We start from the raw sequence: 12500 nt of genomic DNA on the forward strand, positions 1-12500 counted from the left end.
AAAAAAAAAAAAAAAAAAGAAAGAAATTGTTCAGAGAAATACTAACTGTTCCATTTGAGTGTTATCCGTTTTACACATATCTCTCTGAGTTCACATTTGCTGCCTAGACTGGAGAGTCAAAAAGACTCTGGTAATAAAGGATAGTTGGCCTTTCTGCCTAGTTACAGTAGTAGTGTCCATGGAGTTTTCAGTCACAGATAGTTTTACTTAAATGCTCTTCCACTTTTGTGGAAGATTCTTGTTGATACTCCAACATCAAAATCAGAGTCACCGGCCTTTGGTTCTGAGAACTTTCTCCAGGGTGTGTCACAGGATGTGTGGTTTCATGCCAGGAGCTGTGAGGGAAGTGGGTGAGGAAGAGGATAGTACCCTCATGGTAAAGAGAACACTGGGTGCCTTACATGTAGTTGACATACACACTTTTGCTTCTTAGCAACTAAGTACTGGGGTCTTGGAAAAACTAGGAATTAGATTTTCTTATTTGTTCTAAAAGTTAGACATTTTTCTTTATTGAAATGAATCTTATTAACCACTAAATGAAGGACTTTATTTACAGAGTATTCTTGTGATATCATGCTGCTTCTAACTGACAGAGCTTTGTGTGTGTGTGTTAAATTCTTCAATGAAGTTATCTTCTTTCAGTCAGGCCGGGACCTTCAACAGTATCAGAGTCAGGCTAAGCAGCTCTTTCGAAAGTTGAACGAACAGTCCCCTACCAGATGTACCTTGGAAGCAGGAGCCATGACTTTTCAGTGAGTATAGCTCTGATTTCCTTGTGATCATTTAAGTATGAGACTCAACAGTAGGGCTGGGGAGATGGCTCAGTGGTGAAGAGCACTTCCTGTCCTTGTAGAGGACCAGGTTCCGTTCCTAGCACCCTGTCAAGTGGCTCACAGCCACCTGTAATTCTAGCTCCGGAGCATCAGATGTTCTCTTGTACACTTCCGTGTTGCCTCCACTCACACACATACCTGCCCCATATACTCTGTTTTTAAATGCATTTAAAAATAAATGCATATACGCATCTTTTTAAAAACATTTTTTAGAAAGTAGCAGTGTTGTTTCCTCGTGTGAGGCTTTGTGCAAGAGTACGTGCATGTGTGCACACTTGTGCAGTGCCAGAGGACAGCCTGGGGACAGCCTCAGGCTCTGTCCACAATCGTCTCTCTCACTGGCCCAGATCTCCCAAGTAGGCTAAGCTAGCTGGAGTGAGCCCCAGGGATCTCTGCCTGTCTCCTTCTCCAGTGCTGGGGTTATAAATGTGTGTCACCACACCTAACGCATAAAACAACAACAAACGTGTGTTGTTGGGGCTTCAAACTTGCAAGACATGTAGTTTACTGACTAAGCCATCTCCCCAGCCCATAAAAGTAACAGTTTCTTAAACATAAAGATATCTTTAAAACTAGTCTCTTTGTGGAAGCACTTTTTCTGGCCTTCTTTCTAGAAAACTGAACTCTTAATTTTTTTTTAACTTAACATGCTTATGGTAATTTAAATTGTTAACCTGTGCCCAGCAAATTCTATTCCATACCTGTCATGTAATGATAGGTAACTTCTTGCTTTAGAAACATCTTGGAGCCAGACACAAATGGCTCAAAGATGTTACCAACCAAAGTAATATAACATCTCCAAGGTTTTCTCTTCAGAGGATTTCTCTACAAGGACTTTAAGGAGATTCATAAGTTTTTAGCATGTTGCTTGATACATAGAGAATAGACAATAATATTTAAAAACTATAAAAGAATTTAAAAGCATCAAAGTCGGTGGCTGTGGAAGTGGTGGTTTTATTCTGGGGCTTGAACTCAGTGTCCTCATACATGCTAGAAAAGACCCTCCATACCAGTATCCCCAGGCCCTCCAGAGGAGGGGAAGGAACTGTGCTTCTTTCTCAGCGCTGTACCGGAGAACCTATCAGAAGCAAAATAAAGGAGAAGGGTTTATTTCTGTCTCCATGACAGCAGTAAAGTCACAGTGGGGAGGGCTCGAGACAGCTGCTCCCCCTGCATCTGTAGGTGGGAAGCAGAGAGGAGTGCTGCTGCTCAGCCTGCTCCACCAGCCCTGGATGTCAGTCCACAGAGCCCTGAAGTTTAGGGTTGGTCTTCCGTCTCGGTTAAGGCAGTGTAGAAACTCCCTCAAGGAGTCACTTCTAGATCCTGTCAAGTCAGCAGTATCAACCATCTTTATTGGATTTTTAATCTATAGATAATTGGTGTTAAATGATACATGCCAAGTTGAATCTTTAAAAATCAGAAAAGATTGAAAAGGAAAGATGTTATAGAAATTCACAACAAAGTAAAGGAGGATCAGCTAAGTAAGCTTCGTTGTGACAGCAAGCAGCTCAGGTGGAAAGGTCTGCTAGGACAAGGGGGAGCTACTTGCTGAAAACCAAACGGCTGATAAGCAACATTGCAAGCAAAAGTACTTCAGCTTATCAAAGTCAGGTATGCTTTAAAAAGAAAATGGTGGACACCACATTTTATAAGGTAATTACATATTATCTGAGGCATTTTTAAAGATACTTTGATTAGGGGCTGGAGAGATGGCTCAGAGGTTAAGAGCACTGACTGCTCTTCCAGAGGTCCTGAGTTCAATTCCCAGCAACCACATGGTGGCTCACAACCATCTGTAATGAGATCTGGTGCCCTCTTCTGGCCTGCAGGCATGGAGGCTGAACACTGTGTACATAATAAATAAATAAATCTTAAAAAAAAAAGATACTTTAATTAACACCAAAAGAGAGCCATTTGGTCATATGAGGTAGCATGCGCCTATAGGTTAATGCAGGAGACCTGTAGGAGCCCATGAGCTGAGACTAGCAGCCTAGACAACTTAGCCAAAAGAGTACAGATGTATCCATTTAATTATATACATATATACATATATACAGTTATCTTCCATGTCTACAGGTTCTGCCTCTGTGGAAGCCATGTCCACAGCAAAGAACCATGTATTGAGAATATGTTAAAAACTTGTATCTGTTCTAAACAGACATGGGTTTTGTGGTTTATTTCTTCTTATCATTACCTAAACAACATAACAGCTATTAACAAGGCATTTATACTCTATTAGGTATTTAAGATGATTTGAAGTCTAAAAAAAGATACACATGGATTTTTTGCAAATATTGTTTGACCTTGTGTTAGGATGCACCCTGGATGCATCCTGCAGAAGATGCTGTAGGGCGATCGTGTAGCTCTACGTGCACTAGAGGACAAAAGGCCTAGGAAAGAGTTAGTGGACTTGGAAAGAGATTTTCTTCTGATTCCTGTAGGACTTGCAGAGTCTTGGCTTTTTTCTTTCTGCTGAAGAGCTAGTAAAGGCTTCTTCTTTGCCGGACCTTGTATTGTCTCCTGGATGCCCACACCTCCTAATGGGCCAGTGTTCTCCTAATAGAGGCACATCAAATGACCACAGTGCTTTAAAGCAGGGCTTGTTAAACTTTTCCACCTACTTTTCTGTCCATGAAATTTTTACGTGACTGAATATATAGGTACATAAAATGGGCACACAAATATTTACTGGTCATAAATTATTCAAAATTTTATTTTTAAGTCATTCTTTGGTGTATAACTAAATTTGTTATTTTGTTAAAACATAAGCAAATTTACCCGCTCATGAGATGAATGTGTCTTATTTTTACATAAAGGATTGAGCTGACTGAGTGTTTGATTCTGCAGGGTATAGAGCATCATCAGTGTTTTTCAGAGTTTATCTTCATTTTGATTTTATAGTCTTCAATGCTGAGGATGCTGCTTTGCATAAGTATGTAGTGCAAGATAGCAGAAGCATGGTGAAGGCCATTTCAGAAATTGGTGGGAATTCTGTCCAGATTTCAAGCCAAAAGTCATTTAATGATTTTATTTTTTTTAATGCAACTGAAATAGCAGGCTTTAAAATCAAACATGACTAATAGTAAAATGAATACTACTTTGATAGTTACATAGTGAGGAATAATGATAGGGAAATGTCTTTGTTTTCTATTATAAAATTATTATTTATTCTCTAAGAGCAGAAAACTTGCTATAGTCCACAAAGGAACACTTCAGTTCGTGACAGAGCAGCCTCAGAACTGAGCTCGTGTGTTCCAGGCATTTGTAGGAACATGTGTTGACACCTGTGTTCAGAAGTGAGGCTGCAGCGAAAGCGTGTCATGCATTGTTGCAGAGCCCTGAAAGAAATGCCTTGTTCATACGGGTTCCAGTTTCCATTTTGTTTTGCTCATTCAGAAACGTTCTGGTGTTGCCAGATTTTCCAGAGTTCTACATTCTTCTAAACAGTGCCATATAGGGTCACAATCCACCAGATAAGAAGAGTTGTGAGCCCCAAGCACATACAGTGAATGTTCAGCTGACCAATTCACAGACACACCCACAAGTGTACAACTTGTGGGGAACCAGATTTGCAAAGCTTCGGGAACAGCTGTCTTTTGGATGGTCACTGACAGTTCTGTAGAAACCTTGTGAAATCATCCCCAAATACCCCAGCAGATTATCACTCTTTAAACCTGATTGACTTCCTGTACTGACAACTGTATACCTTTCCCCATACTGCGGGGCCCTGGTGTGAAAGCATTCACTCAGCCAAACCTTTGTTCTCATGGTCAAATCTACATAAGCTACTCCCCACAACTATCCTTATTGGCATTACTTATTGACAAGAAGAGCCCTGAGCAGGAGACACTGAGCAGAGGACAGCATGTCTGCTCTTACTGATAACAGGTCTCTCAGGAAGGTGTAATCCACTGGTCTTTGCTCTACCCTAACAAGTTATTAATATTCTGTACTTACCTTCACCTTTCATTTGAAACAAGGTCTTAGTCTAGGAAATTAACTGTTTGTACCTTTGCAGGAAAAAAAACAGCCCCAGAGAAAGAAATTCCTTCTCACCTGGGTGCCTGCAGATCCAGCACCCTGAGGGCCAAGCTCCATTCTAATCCTCCCTGGGGAGCTTCACAGCCACACCCATTCCGAGATATAAGGCACTACCTTATCAGTCTTTTATCCTTCCTGTTAGCCCTAAAATAATGTCTGCTTGATAGCTATGTGCGTATATAAACTAGAAACCTAGTGGGGGGGTAGAACAGTGAGGACCGTGGAGGAGGAACACCTGAAAGGGCAGCATCAAGAGAGCATTACAGCGAACAGAGAGTAAATGGGACGTCGTAAAAAGACTTCTGTAGCTAATTTATTTCGCTTACCCTCAGACCTCATTAGTCAGGTTTTCGCCTGCTGTAGCGATCCTTCTGAATCCTGAGAGGTTTAGTGGGGTTTAACCCCAACATAAACCTCGATAAAGAAGCTGAAACTTCTAGAACAAGAAGTGAAAATGAAGTGCTTTGAAGAAAGCAATAAATTCCTATTTGGGTGTTTGAAGAAAGGGACTAGAAGAAAAGGAATTATAAAAGTTTCACAGAAAAAAAGAGATTACAGAGGCTTGAACAGGAGAGAAGGAACGGAATTTGTCCAGGTGTGGAAAAGCACCTCCGTGAGAAAGACTATCTGAAGCAAGTGTGTGGGGTCTGGTTTGTCATAGACACGTCCCATTTGACTGTGATGAAGGTGACTGTTTCATCGGAAAGGCTATGGACACTACGAGAATATGCCTTTATTTTATTGGTAGTGTGTGTCCTTGTAGCTTTGAAGTCAGGCAGTAAGTCCTGTTTACTCCTCTGGGAAGGAAACTAGCATAAATGGTGGCACAGATTAAAGTTAAGGAGGTCAGTGAATTCAGGTGCCCGTGCGAGGGGAGGACAGCAGTGTCATACACACTACTCCCTGCCTGAGAGAGTACATAAGTCTTTAGATGTCCCTTATAGGACTCTAGGATGCCTCAGTCAGGAACAGAAGGCAGAGATGCGAATGTGTGTCTGAATTTGTGCTTTTAAACCATCCAAAGCAAAGAACCTCTGACTTTGTCCACTGCATTTATGAGCTCTATTAGTATATGTTTTGTAGGATAGAGTACCGTGAATAAAAGCTTTGAAAAGCTTTAGTAGCTTAACTTTCTTCAAGAATAGCCCGTTAGCCTGTAGTCACAAAGCCCTTCCTTTCCAGAATGCCAGAGTGCTCACTGCCACAGAAAGGAGTCAGTTTCACTGTTGACACTTACCCAGTTGCTTAGAATTCCTCTGTACCTGGCTTTTCCTTTTGTGCTACCAACCAGTTCCCAGTCACGACATGGAGACTTATCATTAGCTTTGGATGTTTGGCCAAGCTTGGGCTTGTTTCTGGATGCCTCTTTTAACTTAAATTAACCTGGTTCTCTTTATCTACCTTTTGCCTTGGTGGTTTTTTACCTTTTTTTCCTGCTCTGCCTGTTGGCTGATAGTGCCTGGCTGGCCCCAGGCATCTCCCTTTCTTCCTCCCTCATTCTCTCCTCCTTCTTCTTTTTCTTTCACCTCCTACTTATTCTCTTTGCCCACCAGCCCCACCTATCCCTCTCCTGCCCAGATATTGGCCAGTCAGTTTTTTATTAGACCAGTCAGGTGCCTTAGGCAGGCAAGGTGAAACAGCAACACATCTTTCCATAGTTAAACAAATACAGCATAAACAACACGTCTTTACATCTTTAACATAGTCAGCAGAAACAAATGCAGCACACCTCTGCCTAGTTAAAGTAATATTCTACAACCTTCTTTCAACCAGAAATAGGCAGCTTGGCTCTTTTTAGGTGACTTTTTCTGTGCCAGTAAACGCTATCTCATTTAAATTTCAACATTTTGTCCTCCATAAATTTTTAGTTCTATTTTATGTCGTAGATGGAAGGACTTTAATGTGTGTACACTAATATTTTTGTCATACAGGGTCAAAGGATGGATGAAGTCACACTTGTAGCTTTCAAAAATAACCTCTTAGATCTTAATATATATTAATTGAATAATTGTGTGATTAATAAACAGTCACAATATTCCTACTCTCTTGTGGGTGTTTCTCCTATTTTATGTATATGAGTTTTCTGCTGCATGTGTATGCCAGTGTATGTGTGCACGTGCCTGCTGGTCACAGGGGTCAGAAAAGGTGTTCAAATCCTCTGGAACTAGAGGTACAGATGGTTGTGAGCTACACTGTGAGTGCTGAGAACGAACTCAGATCCTTTTCAAGAACAAGTGTCCTTGATGCTGAGCCAGCCTTGGCAGCTCTGTTCTTTTGGATACATATTTAGTAGTGGAAAGATAGTTGGCTTCTTGGTTCTAACAATTTGTGATCTGAAGTGAACCGTTTTACTCAGGTCAGAGTTTTCAAAAGCTGATGTGGCCCTAAAAGTCAGCCTCAGCATGAAGTACGGGTCCTTCATGTGTAACTGTGTCCTGCTTTTTCCTCCAGCTACATTATTGAGCAGGGCGTGTGTTACTTGGTCTTGTGTGAAGCTGCCTTCCCTAAGAAGTTGGCCTTTGCCTACCTGGAGGACTTGCACTCGGAATTTGATGAGCAGCATGGGAAGAAGGTGCCCACCGTGTCTAGGCCCTATTCCTTCATCGAATTTGGTAAGACTAGACCCTGCGTTTCTCTGTTAAGGGAGTAAACATTGTGGAGAAACTTTCTGATACACTGGCTATAATATTCCTGTGGAATTTGCCTAGTTAAGTAATAGGAAGAGTTTGATTCTGTCTTTTCTCCAACTTATCTTTTTGTCTCTTTGAATGAAGAAGGCTTCCTTCTTATCAGTAAACTTTTCCAGTGTTTTATCCTGCTCCCCATGTGCCTTTCTGTAGTTTAGTCTGTGTGACAGATTCTGCATGACAGTATACTTGGCTACCTCGTCATACTGAGCTCTTTTCGCCTATCTATAGACAAACAAAGTGAGACTAATTTTATGAAATCAGAATTTGGAAATCAGTAAAGATGATAATTTTTTTTCAGTGGAATAAGAACCTCTAATTAGAAAATATCTGGTATTTGGAAACCCTGTTTGCTACACTCAGAAGTAGCAAGTGTGAGTCTGTGTTTGCACAGGAATTATGGGAAGGTTCAGCACCAGTCAGACCTGTAAAAGATTGTGGTGTCAGTAGGTCACAGGATATGACCTGTGCATGATAAGCCCCAGGAGCTAGAATAGGCAGAACCAGAATACATTGCTGAAATCCTTAGTCAAAAGAGAAGCACTATTATGTGTTAGAATTTCTAAAGTTTTCAGGTTTGTTAGACAGGTGCATCATCTTGCTTTTAGTAATAGAGAAAAAAAATTGCCTAATGCTAATTTTTATGATATATAATTTTCTAAATGATATTTTTCTGGATGATAGATTTAGTAAATCCAAGGGAATAGTAAGACAAGTGTACTGCCTGCTCCCTCTGACTGCTGGAGATCCTTCATGGCCTAAACCCGATGTGCTCCACACAGGCCAGCATCTCAGAGTGCAGGAGACTGGAGCAGGGATTGAAAGCCAAGTCAGGTATCAGCATAAACGTCAGTAATTGTTTTAGCAGGAGTTGAACATATTTCTAATAGGTCATTCCCGCAGTTCTGTATTGGTGATTTTGGATGCTTTTTATCACATGTGATTTGAAGTTGAATTGTGGGGTAAATTTGGAAGATAGACTGCTGATCTAACTCTTTGCCATTTTAGGCTGTGCTGATAAAGTGTTGCCAGTGTTATTTCAGGGCATGTGTAGAATTAAGTAATGGAACCCAGAGGTTCTCTGAATACATTTGAAATTTTTCTGTTTTTGGTAAAGGGTACTAGAATGGAGCTTAATTTCTCTATGGATTCTAATAGTAAATGCCTCAAACTCAGAGGTGTCCCTGGACAGTTCACCTGAATAGTTGTCTTAACACTTCACAAGGAGGCCAAAGTCAGCAGCAGAGAGATGGCAGATGTAGGAATAAACTCACGGCAGTGGGCAGTGGCCAATCTTGGAGTAGACTCAAGTCTTGATGGCCTATTTCAGTGGCTTGATGGACAGGAAAATTGTTAATGGTTGTCTTTCATCATTCTAGATACCTTTATTCAGAAGACCAAGAAGCTCTACATTGATAGCCGTGCTCGGAGAAACCTCGGCTCCATCAACACTGAATTGCAAGATGTGCAGAGGATCATGGTGGCCAATATTGAAGAAGTCTTGCAGCGGGGAGAAGCACTCTCAGGTATCTGAAAGCGGAATCAGAGAACAGCTTGTCAGAGTGTAGCTGGGACTCCCAGGAACTGATTACACGGCAGAGCTTCCAGTGTGCTGGGGATTTTACCTTGCATGACTAGTTCTGTGCGCTAGAGCAGCGTGAAGGACTCACAGAAGCAGTTACAGTTTCTTAGGATTTACAGAATTAAGTAAATTGAATACAGAAGCATCTGTACAAATTAAGGAAACATTCCTGCAAGTTCAAGGAAGTGTTAGGTTCTCCATGTCTCCTTGGGAAGCATTACTGCTCCTAGGTCAGGTTAGGAGACGCCATTTTCACCAAGATGTTCCTCCTCTAAGGCTATAAAAACATCTAGTCTGCTCTCAGCTTCTTCATCATCCTGTCAGTTATTAAATCTCTGTTGTGTTCTAAATCCAGAAAGTGAGGGGAACGCAAATACGTCCTTCTCACAAGTCTACAGGCACGATGTCCCAGCCACGTCGGCTTCCTTGGCATCCTCACCTGTGCGTTCCGACCACAGTCACCTGTCCTTTCAGAGCTGGCTCTTGAAGACACTTAGCTGGTCCTTATAGCTCAGGTCCCATTGTCTCCTTCCTGGAACTCTTAGAGTCCTTGTTTACACAATCATTAGCGTGTATATTCATTTGTATTCGCTTGTTTGCACGTGTGCACATGAGTACTGAGTACTGAAGCAAGTCAGCTTTGAATGTTGTTCCTCGGGTACCATTCACCTCGGGTTTCTTGAGACAGTCTGTCCCTGGCCTATTTTTCTAATTATAATTGGTTTTCCAATTATGCAAGACTGGCTGACCCAGGGATCACCTATCTGGTGCCCAGTTCTGAAATTACACTCATATGCCACCATTACTGACTTTGTTAGATCAGTTCTGGGAACTCACTACCAGTCCTCGTGCTTGCATGGAAAACACTCCCTTCACCGTCTGAGCTGTCTCCTAAGCCATTAGCTAATGTGTTTGTTTATTTGCCAATTTTAAAAAGTCTTCTCTGTGTGTATATGTTTATCATGTATGTGTATATGATTATGTGTGCAACCTCAAGTATTGATCCTTGTCTTCTGCCTTTTAAGTTACTTAGACATTTTTTAAAATTTATTTGTTTTTTAGTTTTTTCACAACAGGGTTTCTCTATGTTGCCCTAGCTGTCATAGACTTGCTCTGTAGACCAGACTGGCCTCAGACTCACAGAGATTTGCCCCCTGAATGCTGGGATCAAAGGCTTATGCCAGCATCACCTGGACTTTTTTTTTTCTTTTTTAATTCAGATAGTGTTTTACTATGTAACTCAGATTGGCCTGAAATTCACTATATAGATCAACCTGGCCTTGAACTCACAAAAATTCACCTGTTCTGGGATTAAAGGTTTGTGCCACAACCTTGAAGTCCTTGCACTCAGTGGGCAGAGGCAGAGGGATTTCTGTGAGTTCAAGGTCACCCTGGTCTATAAAGTGAGTTCCAGGACAGCTAAGGCTATATTATACTGAGAAACCCCGGGGGGGGGGGGTTGCATGTGCCACCACACCACAAGACAGTGTCTCTTGTCTTCGCACGTGCCTGTGAGCTTCTGGGGATTCTCGTGTCATCTCCTGTCCTCTTGCTTCAGAGTACAGCATCTGGCTTTACGTGGATCTGAACTCAGCATATGTGGCAAATACTTTATTCATTTAGTCTTCTTCCTAGCCTATATCAGATATTTTTATATATTTTTATTAATGTGTCTTAAATGTATACTTTATATAATACATAAACCTATATTTAATATAACTACTTAAATATATTTATTTTGTTTCGTAGTTTTGAGATGGTCTTTTTAAAAATTTTTGAATTTATTTTCTGCTTATGAGTGTTCTGTTTGCATGTATGTATATGTGCCACATGTGTGCATCTGTGCATGCTCCCCAGACCCCCCCCCACCCGGAACTGGAGTTATGAATGGTTGTGAGCCATCATGTTGATGCTGGGAATTGAACCTGTCCCTCTGTAAGAGCAGCAGGCCCTTTTAACAACTGAGCTGCCTTTCCAGCTTCTTGAGACAAAGATTCACCTGGTCTGCAGATGTAGCCCTGGTTCACCTTGACCCATTTGCTTCTGCTTCCTGAATGCTGGCATTACCAGTGTGTCCCGCCACACTGAGTTTGTTAGGCATGTTAAAGTAAGTCAGTATGTAAAATTAAGTAATTATAGATAGCTAGATTAGATTGAAATATATGTGATGTTTAATGTTATTTGAACATGAATATGTACATGTAAGCTCTTAAGTTGTGTGCTTGTATGTTTGGTTTTTATTCGTGTGCATGTAGTATCCATACAGGCTTTGTGTGGGTGTGTGCCTGCAACTGTATATCTGTGCTTGGGTTTGTGGAGGCCAGATGTTGACGCCTGGTATTTCTCTGCTGCTCTCCACCTTATTTATTCAATCAGGATCTCTCTCTGAGCCTGGAGCTCCTGGGACCTGCCTGTCTCTGCTGCCTGGTGCTGGGCATCCAGACACATGCCACACCTGGCTTCTGTGTTCCTCACGTCTGAGTGGCAGTTTTTTTTGCAAACTAAGCCATCTCCCCAGCCCCTAGTTTTTTGAAGATTGCTATGAGTTTTGTGTGTTTTACATACTTTTGTATTTCTCATTATAATGGTTGCAAACAGATTCCATAATAAATATTTTTACATTCAACGTTGCTGCATATTTACTAGCAGGGGCTTGCCTTTGTGTACTGAAGAATTTAGCCTTTATGTTAGCAGTCCTCAGTTACCACAGCACACAGCTTCATACTCCTTAAACATCAAATTGTGAGTAAATGTGTAATTTTTATTGTCCTAGACTTTCTACCTGAGATAAAGTAGACTAACATAAAAATTTTTTTTAAATCCCAAATTTTAGTATTTCCATTTATCCACAAGGTAAGGCTCTCTTGCAGAGCTCTAGTTGGCTGCAGAGCTGACGGACACGCTGAGGCAAGGATTTGCACTTCTGACTTTAAGTATATTTGCCTGCTTGGTGAGATGAGAAACTACCTCAGAGGATCGTTAAGTGCATAGAGAGGACTCCACACCTCTTGAGTGCTCATTTGTTGTAGGCAGTCAGCTAAGGGAGTCTTTCTGGGCCCTGTTCTATTAGTTACTTTTCTCCTTGCTGCGCTCAGACACCTGACAAAGCAGCCTAGAGGAGGAAGGTTTATTTTTGCTCACAGTTTGAGGGGATACAGTTGATCGTGTCAGGTTCATGGTGCTAGGGAGTGTGCAGCTGGGCTCCTTTCCTCCTCACATTCAGAGTAACTGGAGGAGCTGACCAGAAGGAGGGCAGAGTTCATCAGAGCCCAACTCGTGCAGCCAGGTCTCATCTCTGAAAGGTTTATAGTCCTAGAACAGTGCCCTAGCTGTGGGGTCAAGCACTCAAACACAGAG

The 12500-nt window shown here is 41.6% G+C and overlaps 1 protein-coding gene across 1 annotated transcript in view; it reads left to right on the top strand.

The window, feature by feature from the left end:
• Sec22b (SEC22 homolog B, vesicle trafficking protein) overlaps positions 1–12500 on the top strand; it is a 21821-nt gene that overhangs the window by 5570 nt on the left and 3751 nt on the right. The window contains exons 2-4 of the mRNA XM_005357076.3: positions 643–752; positions 7326–7486; positions 8941–9087. Of these exons, the coding sequence (XP_005357133.1) occupies positions 643–752; positions 7326–7486; positions 8941–9087 (418 nt within the window). The remainder of the gene's footprint in view (positions 1–642; positions 753–7325; positions 7487–8940; positions 9088–12500) is intronic.

This window comes from Microtus ochrogaster, chromosome 21 (assembly GCF_000317375.1).
Source record: "Microtus ochrogaster isolate Prairie Vole_2 chromosome 21, MicOch1.0, whole genome shotgun sequence".
Classification (NCBI taxonomy): Eukaryota; Metazoa; Chordata; class Mammalia; order Rodentia; family Cricetidae; genus Microtus; species Microtus ochrogaster.